At 40.3% G+C, this 18484-nt stretch overlaps 1 protein-coding gene across 1 annotated transcript in view; it reads left to right on the forward strand.

Annotated features, from left to right (window-relative positions):
• dtn (transmembrane protein 132C dtn) overlaps positions 1–16176 on the forward strand; it is a 151738-nt gene extending 135562 nt beyond the window's left edge. The window contains exons 7-10 of the mRNA XM_090412020.1: positions 110–221; positions 1620–1850; positions 4131–4322; positions 12299–16176. Coding sequence (XP_090268146.1) covers positions 110–221; positions 1620–1850; positions 4131–4322; positions 12299–13621 — 1858 coding nt within the window. The 3' untranslated portion in view covers positions 13622–16176. The remainder of the gene's footprint in view (positions 1–109; positions 222–1619; positions 1851–4130; positions 4323–12298) is intronic.
• The last annotated feature ends 2308 nt before the right edge of the window (positions 16177–18484 follow it).

Genomic DNA, 18484 nt, shown 5'->3' on the forward strand with positions numbered 1-18484 from the left:
GAATTTTCTCAATTCTTAATGATGTCTTGACTAGTTACAGACAAGATTGACAAGATTGGTGTTTATTGGATGCTATTTTTCTTTTCTTTTCTTTTTTTTTTTTGTCCAGAAAGTCAACAGTACCGGTTACTGTAGGATTTACAAACAGGGCTAACGCCGGTAGGAGGATGAATGGCGGAGGTCCTAGCACAAGAGGCGACGGAAGATGGGAAGAGCGAGAGGTAAGAAAGTAGAAATCACTTTAAAGTCAATTTCCACTTGTAAGATTTTAATTAAATTGAATTCTAAAATTTGATAGAAGATATGTTAATGCAAGGCCGTCTGTATAATAAACATAAAATATTCCTGTTTTTTTAGAGTAAGAAGTGGTCGAAAAGTCTTCCTCTCTAAAATTCGCAATTAAGAAAACAGCCTTCACGTGACAGTTTTGAATAAAATTCGGGAAATAGTCTGAGTTGCTGTATTTTTCAAATCACAATAATTGTTGGGTTTGAAATCATTCTTTCAGAAAAAAAAAAAAGCGTTTCTAGATGCCGTTCTGAAGATAAAAGAAAAAAAAAATTATTGTGGCACGTGGATAGCCGAGTTGAAGTTTGGTCCCACATCGTAGAAGCCGAGAACTCTTGACGATTTTAATCCGATGTACAGCGGGAAAAATAAACATTCTTAAATGATGCGATAATTATTAATACACATCCTTCTTAAATGATGTACAGCAGCTAGGTTGTTATTCATCTTTAATTAGCGCTTCTTTGTTGACAGTTGATTTATTTTAAAGTTATTTTTTAAAAATAGCATCGCGTTAAAAGTTCTTTTAATTTCTTTTCCATACCGAAACTGGACAAAAGAAATCAGTAAGGTATTATTTCTCACTCTTTTTTGATAACATAAGGGCTCCTTACGACGGGTAGGCTCATTCTTTACCCCACCCTCCCACCTGCTATCCGCCAGTGAATTATAATTTGATAACGTGCAAGTTCACCCAGCAGTAGTTTGTCGATGAGTGCTTAATGCCGACATTAAAAATTCGTTCGAATTCCGTAATACCACCAAATCGATCTTGACTTTCCAACAGCAACATTTTGAAGTTGAAATATTTACTTAAAAAACATATTTAATTCTAAAAAAAACTTTCTGAAGGCCATGCAAAAAAAAAAAAAAAAAAAAAAAAACACTCCTCATTTAAGCTCAGACGAAGGAGGAGGGGAAGTTATTCTAAAACCTGAGCTGCTCAGTAAAATGTGTTGAAATGTGTTCAACACATTTTACTGAGCAACTCAGGTTTTAGAATAACTTGCATCTTGCTCTTGAAGCACAACTCATGAGTCCTCGACTCGAGCAAGAAACTGGGTGTGACACAGTTTGTACGCGTGCAGCTCCTTCTTTCTAAAATTGGTTACAGTAAGCTATATGAGGTAGCTTATTGACTTCCGTCAATAAGCAACCTCGCACGTTGTTAGCATTGGCGTTTTAATCCATTTATCTCTAATAACAGTTGAAATGTCGTTCAAGAGAGTATCGAACTCTCTTATTGTGTCTCTTTCGGTCGAAAGAGTCCACTAGAGCATATTGACTCCACCCTTCATGTTCACTTATCGGCATTCTTCGCTCTCTTCCAGGAATTGGACGTCGTGTGTCGTCTTCGCTATCAGCAGTCCAACGTCCACGTGTACACGCGTTTTTTCAGCGTAGATCACAACTCGGGCAGAGAAGCCTACCTTCTCAACAGAAAAGCCGAACTGCGAATCACTGACCTTGTCGCCCCGTTTCTTCGCGTGGCAGACATTCGAATTGCATCGCTGAAAGGAACGATTGTGCAAGGTCAACAGAGCGGAAGGACAGAAGTCCAGGTGGGTATTCCTTCTAATCGAGATTTTACGAAATTGTAATAACCGTGTTTTTGACTAGGATTACGAGGAACACCGTAAAGCAGGTGGATGCACTTTATAACGAAATGCACGATTTTATTATTTAAAATAAACAAATAAATGTGTTGCTGTCGAAGTGTCATGCACTGATCGGAAATTAAGATGCTGATCGCTTGAGATGTCAGCTGTTCATATCGGTTGACCAACTTCTACCTGCTCGTGGCTGCGTTTTCGCCTACACTGGTCTGAATTGAAAGATATAAAAGTATTTCCAATATTTTGTTTAATTTAAATTTTCTCCTAACTGCTGTATGCTATGTATAAATTACGCGGGTGGTCTGAAACGTTCTGGCCTGGACCATAGATGGCAACACTATCAACAACATTCAAGATTTTTTTTTTTTTCAAAGTTGGTACATCTGTCATAAGCATTTATGTGAAATTGCAAATCATTCCATCAAGTAGTTTGTTTTATACAGTTGTCTGAAGCAAAAGTGTTGTCTGTATCCTTTGAAATGGATAAAATTGAGTATCGTGCGGTTTTAAAATTCTTTGTAAAGGAAGGTTTAACGCCAAAAGAAATTCATTCGAAGTTCATAAAAGTTTGTGGGCGCTCTTCTCCTTCATTTTTGACAATTAAGAAATGGACTGCTGAGTTTAAACGCGGCCTTACCAGCCTTGAAGTTAATCCATGTGAAGAACGTCCAAAAAGTGTAACAACACCAGAAATCATTGATCATATATGGTATTGGATGACCGGCGAGTCAAAGTGCGTGAGATTGCTGAGACTTATAGGCATTTCAAAAGAATGAGTAGGATATATTTTGCATGAAGAATTGCAAATGAAAAAGCTTTTCGCAAGATGGGTGCCGCGCTTGCTCACAGCAGATCAAAAATGCACTCGCATGAAAATCTCTGAACAGTGCTTGGAGCGTTTTAACAAGAATAAAAATGATTTTGTGCGTCGATTTATTACTCTGGATGAGAGTTGGATTCACCATTACACACCAGAATCCAAACAGCAGTCAAAACAGTGGACAGAAGCCGGTTATTCAGAGGCAAAGAAGATTCCATCAGCAGGAAGATCATGGATGCGGTGTTTTGGGATGCATTTTGTTTATTAATTATCTTGAAAAGGGTAAAACAATAACCGGGGAATATTATTCCGATCTTTTAACCGGACTAGACAAAAAAATTCGTGAGAAAAGACCCGGTTTGCAGAAGGAAAAAATCATCTTTCATCAGGACAATGCACTTGCCCACAAAGGTGTTTTGGCAATGGGAAAATTAAGGGATCTGCACTATGAACTGTTGGAACATCCACCCTATTCCCCAGATTTCGCTCCCTCGGACTTCTATCTTTTCCCAAAACTAAAACTCTTCCTCTCTGGTTAGCGTTTTTCTTCGAATCAAGAAGTGATTGCAGCTGTAGAGGGGCATTTTGTAGATCTTACTGAGAACCAGTACATAGGCGGGATAATGGCGCTAGAGCATCGCTAGAATAAATGTCTTAAGGGAGGTTATGTTGAAAAATAAAAATAATTTTGAAATTATAAATTCGTTTTTTCATTGTTAGGCCGATAACTTTTCAGACCACCCTCGTATTTTACTCTATTGAGCGACCAATTGTAATTTTAAGATCTGAGTATTGAAGATTCTCATGCGAAATGTTAACGGTAATAACACGACTTTTAACTTTTTTTTATTAATCATCGTAATCAATTATTATTTTATTTGATCTTTAATAAGAGCTTCGAAGAGCTTAAAAATCATTAAAAATTTGAAGAAGCAACAGTAAATTGGAATAAAACTATGAGAATAGATCGATTATGCGGTTTTTGAAGTTTTTAACGCCTTTTATTCTTTTCGGATGTTCTACCGAACGTGAATTATGCAGTATGATGGTATTGCATTTTCTCTCTTCGTGGTGTCAACTCAATCCGAACAGAGTTCATTTTTTGCTATTAAAGAAACGTTTCTTCTGTAATTCGTTGTGTGTGAGTGTGTAAATTAAGTATATTTTGCTGTCTTTTTTATATTTTAGAGGTTCTACTTAAAAATAGCTCCACTTAGCATGATTTCTTACTTTCAAAATCCGCAACCTATACAGTGGGCGCTCCCCATTCCTTAATTCTAATGCCCCCAGCAACAAAACCGATAAAAGTTTGTTTTTGAGTGACGATTTTTCTTCCTTATCAAAAACTGCATAAACTAAAAGTCTAAGATGTCACTGTAAGACCTTAGTAATGCAATCTGTTTCAGGTCTTGTCTCCCATCAGTGGCCGTGTGATGGGCGGCAAAGAGGTGAGAGTAGGAAGCGACAAGGAAACAATCACGCATCTCCAGGTTACCGTGGTAACAGGTCTTCAGCTATCCGTCACTCCGGAAGATAGCATGCAAGGAGTGTTCTTGGCGCAGTCGGCTGTCAGTCACAAATTGACCTCTCAGTATCAGGTAAGTATCGCTGTTTACTCTCCCGGAAATAATGCGTTCAAACTGCCTTGCGCGTGCGTTATTCGGAAAATTTCTCGTCTTTACGGCCAGTTGAGTATACACGAGGAAGTTTGGCAGAACCTCGATAGCAAAGAGGTCGAATAAAAGCCGCGTGAATTAGAGAAAGTACGCTTTGAAGGATCTTAAACGAGCGAGTGGTTTTTTTACGATTATATTACATCGTGCCAGGCTTTCGATTGCACTTAGAGGTGGTTTGCATCGTTCCCTTAAAGGTAGCTGTTTATTAACTGAGAAAAGCCAATAAGGGTGCAGTTTTATAGGAAGAAGCAGCTTGAAAGCATCGCGTTTATACGAACTGCAGCCGAACAGAAATTCTCGACAAATAAATGAGGATGTCGCGACCCGAATAACGACTGCGGGTATTTCACCTGTCTAACAACAATACTAAGCAATTTTCAGTTATGTTTGTCAGAGATCACCTTAAGTTGCTCTTGGTAAAGGTCCTCTTCGCCATTTATTCTCGTATACGACGCTTACTTTGTATACTAAGATCAAACAGTTCATCTGTTCTTATTTTCCTTTCCAGTCGTTTCCGACCGTAGGTGACTTTGTAGGCATTGTCCACAAAGTATTCCTGGTGAGGTTTTTACGGGGTAGTTCACCATTGCTTTCCCCAACCCCCCAATTTTATCTGGATTCGGGTCCGGCATGTGGCTGGGACGTATTCATGACTATTATATTTACGGCTATTTGCCTGCTTCTGTTTAGGAGTGCCCCACAATGAAAAACACAACCCCCCCCGCACCACACGCACCCCTCGTATGTTCGGACAAATAAAAACCCACAAAGGTACCCGATGAGGCCAATAGTCTCCTACAAAAACACTACTACAGCTCCTTTATCGAAATTCGTAGCGAAACGTCTCAAACCATTAATTACAGCATCTAACTTCAGGATAAAAAAACTCGGACGACCTATTCATGATAATAAAAAACCTAACCCTATCCCAAGATGACATCCTCACTTCATTGGATGCAACCTCTTTATACACCAACGTGGATGTCCCCAGAACTTTGGACATCGTACACACACTACTCACAGAAGACCACACCCTACACTCTCGTACTAAACTAACGCCCAATGACATTATTAACCTAATGAAACGAATAATCTCGGCAAACTTCTTCAAGTTCAACAACAACACGTACATTCAAATCTTCGGACTCCCCATGGGCCGAAACATCAGCGGACAACTAGCGGAATTATTCCTAGCACACATAGAATCACTCCTACTCCCCCCCCCCCCCGGCATCACATTTTATGGCAGATACGTGGACGATATTCTGCGCATTGGAAATCCTACACACATCACCACCTTAAAAGCGTCCCTAAACAGCACCCGACTAAAACTTTTATAACGGGGCACTCCTCAACAGAAGCAGGCAAAATAGCCGTAAATATAATAGTTTGTTAAGAGGAGTAACGGGGGATTTTTCCCAGAAATAATATTCATAATTTACTCGTATTCATGACTAATCCATGTATGTATTATTGGTTATTGAAATCCATTTTGGTTTGCTAATCCTAGAAGTAATCGAAATCTTCCGATTATATCACGTGTGAAGCAATCTCAAAATTTATTTTTGGATTGTTATTTAGTTTTCTTCATATTTTTTTAGTTTATAGATTTCTTCGTTAGCATTCTTCGAGGCTCTTAAAAAGAAATCTCTCTTTCTGTCAAATGCAGCAAAAAAAACCTCTTTGCTGCCACGCGCAGCCGTGGATTCCCACTGGCAGATGACATTTGGATATCTTCGTCGTGCTCGCTTCTCGAATCCCGGTGACTAATAATAGGCTTTCTCCTTTGCTTTTTTTTTTACTTCGTTTTCGGCAGACTCTTCATCTGTCGTTGTTTGGCATTCGTGTATTTAAGCCGAGCGCAGTCATCAGATGCGGCGATTGTCTTCGGTGTTGACAGATGGTGCAACTCTCCTGTGGCCTGTAACGGTCCGTGTGCGTACCGCCCGGCTCTTTCGTTCTTGAAAGGTCTCCACTAGCACACTGCTTGCGGCAAATGACGTCAATTCTCGTCATTTCCTTCGGAATATTAATAACTCTTCCAAACCGGCCGGCTACACGTATCCGTAGGTGTGGCCGTGATATTAAAACACTTGGCCGATTGCGCGGTTTCGGGGAGACTTATACGATATTTTCTTTTCCTGAGACTAATTTTAAACGATTCGGAAACGAGACGAAAAGTTTTACCCCCCCCCGCCCTCTATTTTTATATTCGTCACGATTTTTCCCTCTCGAAGCTTTATTACTTTTGTAATAAACTTTCTTCGCTTCGGGTTTCCTAACGATTTGTCTGCTCAGCTGTTGTCAATAAGGATCATCCTCAGAAAACGATGCCATGTAAGAATCATCCCTTTACGTCTTTCCATATTTCTTATATATATCTCCCCCCAATATTTAAGGGTTTTTTCTTATTTAAAAATTAGTTAAATGGCTGCCTTTTTAATCTGAAAAAAACAGTTCAAAAAAGCGTCACTCTTTCCCAGACGTCATTTAAAGAGAAACCTTAAAATCGCGAAGAGATGTGAAAAAGCGAAGTTTATTTTTTGCTTTCTTAGCTGCGAAATGAAAACATTCGGAATATTGCACGGTTTGAATGAGACCACGCGATGTGCTTCTTTCGTAGCGACAATTGTCTCAGTCTGACGTAGTAATCTGTAAAATGCAAATTGTTAGAGTAAATCAGGACTTCCTTTTTTCCCCCGGTTAATTTATGCATTACGGAAACTTTCTGTTTCTCTGAATACTGAACTATATATTGATCTGTATTTTTTTTCCACCACATTTACTCCTCACAGTGAAATTTATTTTCTCCGAAAAAAGAATCATTTTTTTATTTAGCTCATAGTTATTGTTAATATTCTTTCTTTATCGGAACAATGCAATAATGCATTTTCCGATATTTTCGCATGAAAAATGTTTTAAAATGTATTTATATAAAATAATATCATGTAATGTCCCATTTAATGCATCATATTGATTTTAAAAAAAATAGCTTTATATTTAGCTTAAATATTAGTTAGTACCGGAGCTTATATTTAAAAAAAAAAGAAAAACTTTTTCATATTTGATAGCACAAACAAGTTTATTCGCGATGATGTGTTGAGAATGGAAATAAAGTGATAAAAATGCTATAACAGAACTTTTTAGAACATCTGGTTCTGTGGCGCCATCTAGTGGTTTTAAGAAAAACGATTCCTCCGCCATAGTGGAAAAAATATTTCAGTTGATTTTAGAACTAAATTCATATACAGACTAACATCCGTTTTTATAATATAAAGATTCACACTGTAGGTCATGCCACCTCTAAATTTTCCTTTATATAAATTCAATAAATTCATATTTAACGAGTAAGACATTATAAAGATATCTAAATTGTTATAAAAGAGGACTCGAGATCTCGTTTAATATATTAATTTATATTATTATTATTATTACAGGAGACTCCAGAGAGTCCTTAGACTCATCGAGGGGATGCCCTAAACATCATGTCCACACAACTATTCAACATTCTCGCAGTATCTATCATACCTTGCCTTGAACTCATTCACTGTCATAGCACCCACAACAGACTCTGGAAGCTTATTCCACTCATTTACCCTCTAAAAGTAAAGAACCCAGCTCTAACACCCTTGCTAACCACATTCTTGCCCAGCTTCCATAGATGTCCCTTAGTTCTCCCACCATCAGTCCTGATCTCAAAAATATCCTCTGAATTAATCCTATAGAAACCCTTTAGCAATTTGAATGTCTCAATCATATCTCCCCTTTTCTGCCTATCAACTAATTTCTGCAACCCACAGATCTTCAACCTGTTCTCATATGATTCATTCCACAGACCTGCTATCATCTTGGTCACTCGCCTCTGGATCCTCTCCACCTCCTCCCCATCAAGAAGAAACCTAGGTGACCAAATCTGAGCACAGTAGTCGAGATGAGGTCTTATCAAGGCTCGGTACAATAACTTGCTTGTCTCTGCTCGTCAAAGCAGTTTTCAACAACCAAGTGAGTTGATGAGCTGATTTAGCCACTTTTGCGATGTGCCTCTAAACTTCAACTCCCTATCCACCAACACTCCCCAAGTCCTTGGTCTCATCAATCTCCTGGAGTACAGTTCCACCGATGTGGTATACTGCTGCTAATCTTTTCACCCCAAAATGTATAACCTTACATTTTGTCACATTAAATTGACATCCATTCTCCTTAGCCCAGAACTCCAAACTATCCAAATCATCCTGCAAAATTTCGATATCTTGTGCATTCACTATTGCTCTACCCAACTTTGCATCATCAGCGAACAAATGAACACTTCCTCTCAGATCCTTTCCTATATCATTGATGAACAAATTGAAAAGTAGTGGTTCAAGAACAGAACCCTGCGGCACGCCACTAGTCACAAGCTGTCTTTTGGACTCTACTCCTGAATAAACCACTCTCTAATATCTCTCCATCAACCACCCTCCTATCCATCTCACCAACCCTATACCATTCTCATGTGCTGCAGTTTGCGGATTAGAATTCCATGTGGTATTATTAATTAATTTATTATAAATTATAATAATATGTAAGCTATATTTATAATAATTTATAAGCTACATACGAAGCACGAAAGGCCTGATAATATTAAGCTGTGAAATTATTTAATCATCAATATCGTGTTTATAGATAAAAATTCCAGGTTCTATGCTAGCATTGCTGACTCTTCGTTCGTTATACATTTTATCGTGAGGTTGTGCTGCCATCTAGGAGTCTTTTCAAGAAATACCTAGTTATATTTTTAAATTACCATTTTATGTTATTTCGAATTCTTTCGCAATTTCTTTATTTTACCTTGCTTATCAATTTGAAAAACATTCACGAATATCAGTTTGATTAAATAGCTTGTATGCTTTTTTTTTCGAAGTCAGAAATTGATTTTTGACTGCAAATATCGATGTTCTCATTTTGACAATTCTGACCGGTGAGAACGCGTACTTGAACTCGTCTTCTCCCAAATGGAAATTCCCAATAATTGAAAAAGGGTTAAAATAGTTCCTTGCTCCTGCTGTCTTTTAAGCTCGGGGCCGAATGCTATGCTCCCACCACACCAATTGCGTATTGCGTGTGCCTAATTAACCTGACCAACACGACCCATTAGAGTCACCTGCGCTACTGCAGAGGGATTTATGACTCACGAGCAATTGTTTCCACACGAAACTCCCCCAACACGTCATCTGTGTGGCGCACCGATGACGTGTTCGCCAAATGGAAAGGTGAGTGGCTTGTGATGGCGGCATTTCGCTATCGACACGTCCCAGTAAGCAAACGAATTGGGACTCCCACGTGACTGGCCGCTTATTATTCAAATCGAATAATTAATTACTTTAATTAAAACTTTCCGTGCAGCCGCGCGTGATAAATGATGACTTGTCAGATGCCTTTTGTGGTCTCATCTTTTCCGAAAGTTGACACTTTCTAAAGTACCCTCGTCGAGTGGGTTCGCAGATTGTGTGTGTGTGTGTGCGCGCGCTAATAACGTGAGACAGAAAACGAGTTGTCTGTTGTAGTGTGCTCTGGGCTCGAATCTCCTTTGGGCCGATTTATGGGAACAATCTTTGGTAGAAGTAGCATCGATTCTGCTCCTCTCCCCCGCCCCGCCCCATTTATGCTAAACTAAGAACGTACGAGCAACAGCTGGCGATGCACAACATCCTTTTACAGCGAACTACTGACTCATTGAATCCAACTCTCATTCAGCAACCTCAATTCTGTGGAACAGCCTCCCCCCCCAATGAAGTATTCCCCAAGGACCACAACCTCCAGCTCTTGAACAAGAATATCGGCAGATTACTTCGCTCTTAAATCTAGCCACACACGAAATTTATTTGGTCTGGGCCTCTCTTGTGTGGGAGATTTTTATATGAACTTGATGGGAAGTCAGCGAAAGTTATCGAGTATCAGTTAATTAGGGCATATCACTTGAATGCATAAATTGTTTAGCTGAAGAGAATTAATTTCGGGAGGGAGATATAATGGTCGAATTATGTAGCGAATTTTTAGATTGAGTAGAGGATAAGTAAAACTGGAATTCAAGTGACAAATCAAGGAGAGATAATGCTAGTTATAATTCAGGTGAAAACGTCTATTTTATTTTGGTGCATAAGCGATGGACAAAAAATTCTGATAATCAAAATTCTAGTAAGAGAGGTTGGGAATGTTTTACATAAGCTAAATCATAAGACTACAACTGGAGTGTGTTGCTGAAATTACAAGCAAGTGATCTGAATAATGGTCGATGTAGAAAGAAACAAAATCTGACGGGGTTTTGTTACTGGGTAGGAACGGATCGGTTTAAGACTAGAATTATTGACACGATTCGAGGAGGGATTTTTGGCACTTGCAAACTGTTAAATCAGTTGAGGTTAATTTCATTAATACAATGCCCAATTTTCACAGCAAGGAATCCATGGTCAGATCAGTGGCAGCTAATTAGAATCGAATCAGACTCGCGCTGTAAATAACTATAGCTTTATTAATTCACGAGATTAGATTTTTAATGCTCAGAAAATATTTCTTAGCAGTGGCATCCATTTAAATAGTGAAGAAGCCTAAAATTTAAAAAGTCGCGAATCCAAAGTAAATGTAAGAAATTCAACTGAAAGTACGCATGAAGAATAAAAAAGGAGTTTGGAGTAATTTCAATATTATTCCAATATTTCAAATGGTACTTGGAATCGTATCATGGATTTAGATTTTAATGCATGGAGTTTGCATAATAAACTTCCGTGGATTTAATTCACGTCTTAACTAAAAATGCAGACACTTATTGTGGAGATTTCTGAATGGTTATGAGTTCTTTTTCCAGGAACTTTACCTTCTATTACTGTTCTGAGAAGTCATCCTTTCAATGTGTCCAAAATATTTTGACTTTCTTCTGTCAATATCCTTATGAAGTTTTAAAGTTCTGCTGATCTTTTCTAACACCCATTCATTTGTATGCCTTTCGGTATATGATATTCTCAACAGCCTTCTGTAACACCACATCTCAAAAGTAGATATCCGTTTCTTATCTGACCTCTTTAGGTTCCAACTCTCACATCCATAAGTCGCTGTTGGAAAAAGAGCTGCATCCAAAAGCCTCAATTTTGTTCCCATGGAGATCGATCCAACCTTTATAGACCAGATCCAGATTTTTGAACGAGTCTCCGATTGTTATTTTCACCATTCCTAACCTTCTCCTGACGTCTTCTGAACAGCAATTCTTCACATTAATAATGGATCCCAGGTACTCAAACTTGCTGACTTCCTCGAGCGTATTAGAACCCACGTCTTTTCAGCTACGGAGGCTCTGTGGTGTTCAACTCTGCTAATAAATACAGTGCTTTGGAGGAAAAAAAATATCGTGTCATTTTAAAGAATCCAGTAAAGCTATTCGCTCTCGTGGACCCCCCTCTCACCACCACCACACACACACACACACCCACACCCTTGAGAAATGGAGGGCTTGATTTTGCACTGTGTATGGAAGCGGTTTTTTAATCTAGTGATTGACCTCAATTATTTTAAGCGGATGGGATGGCAAACGTGCCATCTGCAACACGAGACGTCAACTGTTCATACTTTATATTGTTGATGCATGGTTATTGTCTATTGCGTTGTACGTTAACCATCACCTCTGATGAAACTATATTAAGAAAACGAAACTCGGTTAAGTCCATTTAGATCTGCTTATTACGATAATCCATCCAGATTTGTACAAAAATATGTTTGCTGTCGTAAAGTTTATTAACGAAAATTTTCATTAATAGGATTTTAAAATATTAGACGGTTAATGCAAAGGCACGTTCATTGTGTCGCTGCAGTAGTTTATATTTGATTGGCTCTTTTATTCTGCTATTAATAACCATCCTGTTTGTTTGCAGGAAGGGCTGCTGGACATCCGCCTTCACTATTCGGACGGCACGGCAACATCGCTGGCTGACATCACTGATACCGACTATCATTTGTCTGTGGATACCTTCGACAGTGGGGTCGTGGCGTTTGCTCCCATGGCGGGACTGCACCATCCGAGAGTGATAGCCATCGGCGAGGGTCGTGGAGATTTGTTGCACGTGACTCTCGAACTAGCCGAACGGTGTCAGAAGCGACGAAGTCAACCGCTAGCCATGGCCTACGCATACATCGAGGTGGACTTCAGCGCGGTCGTCCTTCAGAACGATGCCCGACTCAAGGGCGTTAAGGGGATCATCGACCCCACCAGAGGCAGACCCGGAGGATATTCTCCGTCTGGAAGTTCCGATCCCCGCGATATCTCGGAGACCACGGGAAGCATGCGGGACGTCCATTCCATCAGGTATCAGGACGCCATCTCACCCCGCGGGAAAGTGTACCACGAGCCCGCCGTGCAAGCCCGTCAGAACCTCGTTCATCCCTCCGACCTGACCCCACTGGAGATCGGAATGTACGCCTTGTTGGGAGTGTTTTGTTTGGCCATCCTGGTGTTTCTCGTTTCTTGTTCGGTGTTCGCCGTCAGATACAAGCGGAAGCAAGTGCCGACGACCGACAGTGGGGAATCCGTGGCGCACGCTCACGACTGGGTGTGGCTCGGCCGTGCCACGTTGGAGAGGAATTCCGTAAACACGCGCTGCTCCCAGACTCTTCTCCCCATGGCGGACTTCAACGGGAATCACCCCACGGGAAACAACACCACCGACCCGAAGGTGCAGCGTCGGGAGAAACCCAACGGCCGCCAGATCGGCAGCGGCTGCAGGGCGAGCAACCTTTCCTTCCCGGGATCGGAGATCAGCATCCGCATCACCACCAACCCCCAGGAGCTCCCCGAGGACGAGGAGGAGGAGGAAACCTCGATGATCGAGAAAGGAACCACTTGCCTGACCAACCCCCACGCCCTCCACTTGCCGTCGGTGGTCGACGTCAAAGGAGGAAACAACAACACGAGGGAAAAGCGAGTTCGGATCGTCACTAATCCAGTGCCGCCGCCTGTCGCCCCTCCGGCGAATCACGCGAAGAACCACCCCGCCAACTCGCCTCCTCCAGTGCCACCCCATCGCAACTTCGCTCCTCCTGTTCCGCCGCACAGTCGCCATCCAACTAGCCTCAAAAACAGGAACGGTGGGAAGCAGAAAGCGCCCCCTGGTGACATGGAGTGGGAAGCCGTTGCCCAAGGCATGGACTACGACCAGCTCATCGAGTATTTCGAGAATCTCAAAGAATCAAATGCGTGAAGTCGGAAACAATGGGTCGAAGGTCACCGGCGAGTGACACCATGATGTGCAATATTTCAGTTTTCGGTGGCTCACCGCAGAACGGCTGAGGTCTGGCGTCCTTTCTCGCCGTTAATCTAGTCTCTCTGTCTCTCTTTCCACGTGTTTGTCAATCCCTCGGCCATCACGTGACTGCCGAACACGTGATCCCCTAAGATCGTCATTATCATTTTAAAATGCAACCTTTTTTTTTTTTTTTTTTTTCCCGCCATCTAGTCACCGATCCGTTTCGGCATCTACGTTAAAAGACTCATCGGCAGAGCGCCTTAGCCTAACCCCCGCTCGAGGGAGATACTCATGCAGTCTAGTTCGGAGCGAGTCTTCAAAATGGATGTTCGGTTGACGTATTCGTGCTGGTATCGAGTCGCAGTGTGCGGAAAAGCTGCACGTGGAGTTCCCTTCTCGTGTTGCCATCTTTATTTTATTTTATTTTTTTATTTCGATAGTCGATAGTGCGTCTCAATTTCACTTGAGGAAAATAAACGCCCTCAATTCTCGGACAGACGCAGTTGCTGAACGTAGTCCTTCAGGGGGAGTGGAACATGCAACTCGAGATTACGCTTAAACGAAAGGGGGAAGTCGATCATTTTCCCCGACGCAAGCAGACTCCGTCATCTTGAGAGGACCAAGTCTGTGTCTGAATGTTGCATGCGTTTTTAGATAGTCAGTCCTTATACCAGTAGTTGCGTGTCGTAGAGCTAACTGGAACATTGTCAGAGACGCTGCTGTTCATCCAAGGGAAAACCATCGGAGGTAAATCGTTTGCGTTGTTTTATACGAATATTTGGGTAACGCCTCGCTCTTGCCAAGTCCATGAAAAATCTCTCCAATTCAGAAATCGCGTTTTCTTTCCACGATTTCTTATCGTTAGATAGTCTTCCTTTCGTCCTATAAATCTAAGAAGTACGTTTAGGCATTTCAAGTACGTGTTATTACGTGATGCTTGAATTTTGGTCAACAATTTTTACTTAATTTTATGAAATGTTACTGGGAAAAAAGCTTTTAAACTGCCGAAGAATTCGAATTGGGTATTCATGGTCACATCCGCACACCTTTGTAATTTATTCCAAATCTGGATTGGAATGAAATTAGCAGTTCAGTACAAGTGACAGATGGGTTCATAAGTAGGTCCGATTTGGCTAAACTCTATTCACTTAAAATATTGGGTCAAGTTCTTAGTATAACGTTTCAGTAGTAGTTCGATTGTCACTTAAATCTTCGAGGTTAAGTACAAAATCTCAGAACAATTCTAGTCAGGTAACACGAGTACGAAGGCGGTTTTGAAAGTCTCTCTGAAGTTGCTTTTGCCCTTTAAGTGAGTTTTGGTGCGTTAATAAAAGATCCTCACAACCATGACTTATTGGATCTAAGAGTTGTGGTAATAACTTTTCCTAGAAGACCCAGGACGGTCGATTTAAACGGCCTTGGTAGAATATTATCCAACCGTACGAAGTGATTGCGTATGTCACTTGGTGTGACAATTCTACCCTATCAATAGTCATTCTGAGGCAGCTTTCGCTTCACAGAAATATCTATTGTCTGTTGTTTAAAGTGTTAAGTTTTCCTTCTACTGTCTTCATAAAGACACGTAAATTGCGCAACCAAATTCGAGGCCTATTTTGTAGTCTTTGATTCGCATTATTTGCTCAACCACATTAACTGTGACCAATCATCGTGTGCGTCACTACACAATAACAGATGGACGACAGTGGAGGTGTAGTTCGCATGAAAAAAAAAAAAAAATGCAACTGTTCCACAAATGGATATCAAATAGACAAAACGAAACTTATGATTTCAAAGTTTTGATCTCGACGAGGTTTTCCGATTTTGGCCGAATAAATCCGATGATGACCGACCTTGGTTAATTTTATTTAGTTATTTTTTATTATCGTTTCCAAAGTAGACCGACGCACCTGCAATGAAAGAAAGTAGAATCAGTCACCTCAAAACGGTTCTCATGCCACATTTCGATGCGTTTATTCCGTAGCATGATTTTTCTAACGATCTTTCAAATCCATCCATCGATGTGTAACTACTTAAGAATTTTTGCTATCGAAGAAAAAACAAACGTGACTTTTTTTCCCCCTTCTTTTTATTTTATTTTATTTTTTATTTCTCTCGCGCTCTCTCTAAGCGGACGCAGGATTTCGAAAGTGTCACTCTTGTAAATATTGCATGTTTCTAGTTCCTATTTGTCTCTCCCGGGTCCGCCCCCCGAAGTTATTATGACTTGTCTAGCTATCCTTCAGCACGTGTAGCCTTGTGTAGCGTTCACAGTTGTATCTAACAATAGTCGCGTGGATTGAGCTGGGGGGAACTACGGAAAAAGTTCTCTGAGTATGACGGTGTACTTGGGATTACACCTAAGATATAGAACTGCGATGTTTTATAGCGTGAACTGTGTAGTACCTCTTCCTCCTTTCCACCTCACTGAAACTCTGTGTAAGTAGCTTCTTTGTGAATATCAATAAGTCTCTGTGTAATGTTTCGGTAAAATAAACACAAGTTCTAATGGATGGGCTTCTTTATTGTGTCTTCGATACAATATTTTTTTTTTTTCCTGGAAATATAGCAACATATTAATAATTTCAAATAAAAACAATTTCAGGCAAAAATGTAGTTAATTTTTCTTTCACCAGATGGCAGCAGTTCAGTCCAGCTGTACAGTTCTGAATAGAGCTGTTCATGACTGTGAAATGGAATTGTCCACTCACGATATAATGATAGTGCAACATCAGGAATTTTTAATTAAGAGATTCCAGTCTTAGCAGATAAACATGCGGGAAGGAACAACATGACTGGTCCTTCCCGAACAATTAGCAATATTTAAATGGCTTTTGGTAATTTCTAAATCCTTTTTTATACCCGCTTTGTAAATATTAAAAAGTAAAATATTTTTATAATCATTTTAATATCTACTTATTCTGTTAAATGCTAACATCAAAAATAAAATCAAAGAAAAGATTTATCGTTGTGTCAAAGGTACTTCGTATCATGCATTATTTGCTTTATTTATTTAAAATGCACCAAATCTATACTAAACGTATATTGCATTCGCTATTTTTAAAGCTTACACCAATTCTTCAAATATTAAAGAAAATTCGCATCGGCAACACAAACACGTTAATCGAGGTTAGTGTTAAAAGAGGAACGGTTTCAAATTGAATGATTTTTAAGTCATTTCCTGCTGTTCACCGGCTTAGCACTAAATAGCATTCACACTTGACAAAGGGCTTGGATCAGCTAGAAAAAAATGCTGTGGACGAACATGCGAAATGCACGTAGTGCAGTGTGGAAGGTCTTCTATACGAACGGCCTTGGCATCGATTGACATCACGTCTTAGATTAAAACACGTGTTATCTGAAGTGAAAGCAGCTTGTTCGAGTTGTTTTCATCATTTTTATCGCTTGCAGTCGGCGTATCAGAAAAGAACCCCCCCTCGATTTACTTTAATTTATTCGTGTATCAAGATGCTGTTCACTCAACATGAGGAGTGGGTTGTTTTGAATTGTATTGGATTTGTCCATTGTGTGTATCTTATGGCCTGTTTGTCTATTTATCGGAGAGAGAAAAATCCTGCCACCTAAACATGGCGGGCGAAAACAGCATATCAGCAGGGTGCTGAAGATTATCGTGAGTTCTTACAAGAATCTCCGGAAATATAATTAACGGGGAGGATCAAGAATTCTCTTCTGATAACTTTTCACCACAACTGATGAAGCCCCTTTGAAATTACTAAAAGACCAACTCGCAGCCAAACATGAAGCGAGGTGGATTTGAAAATCAAAGTCTGGTCATCAAGTACTCGTCGTACAGCATTAAACAGAATGTTAAGCTCGATAATTAATTAATTATCGTAAGACGATACAGAGACCGTGAGTTTCCCGATACGGGCATCTACGGCACCATCTCAGTCCACCCCCCTCCCCCCCAAATTTTATCCAGGCTCCGGAACCGGCATAGCTGACAAATCAGGCCTATGGCTGCGTCAGTATTCCTGACTGTAATCCGTGCGTGTGTTCACTAGACAGGTTTGCCTGTTTGCGGGATGAAACCCCCAGATAAACTGGAGGGAAAAACCCTGCTGTCCACGCCCTTCCTCAGCCATAGCCTAACTTGGCTATGGCTGAGGAAGATCGAACGGGAATCGAATCGAGGACACTTCTTCCCCAGGCATAGGGTTGCGAAGCGCAAAGCCAGTAGGCTAACCGCGCGGAAGGAGATCTCAGTAATTATGGAGAACTCACGTGTCGCTAACTGCATTCCTTTGTGCTACACCTCGACTGTTGTCAACATGCGTGAAATATTAGAGAATCTGAAATTTAACAAATGAAAGGTGGACCGCTAGTTTGTGATTTCTGCCTTAAAGACAAAGGATGGACTGAAAGTAAGAACTGTTTGGAATTAATTATCGAATAATTGAAGTTTAGCAAGGATGATAGCAGTTATAATCATCTATCACCCGTTTAACTATGGCTGGTTTGTAATCATACAAACGTTTGACAGATAGGCATAACACGTGGATTTCTGATGACCTGCAACCAAACTATTCATAATTAATTAATCTAGGCAGTGCATTAATCTGGTCACTGCCTCACAACACAGTAACACTTGTGCTGTGATATTTATCATCAGCTACACGCAATTTGATATAATGTTGTAGCGTATAATTCCTGTGATTTAAGTACTGGTTTAAGTCACAGTTGAAATGACTGATAGATATTTAGCCTTCCGTTCTTCATTTGAATTTTTGGAATCATATCCAACTACATTAATAGCCTCTAATGCGTTATACTAGATCACAGCTGATTCATCCATCAAGA

Source organism: Typopeltis vanoorti, chromosome 22, assembly GCF_054136105.1.
Source record: "Typopeltis vanoorti isolate ZY-2024b chromosome 22, IOZ_Tvanoo_1.0, whole genome shotgun sequence".
Lineage (NCBI taxonomy): Eukaryota > Metazoa > Arthropoda > Arachnida > Uropygi > Thelyphonidae > Typopeltis > Typopeltis vanoorti.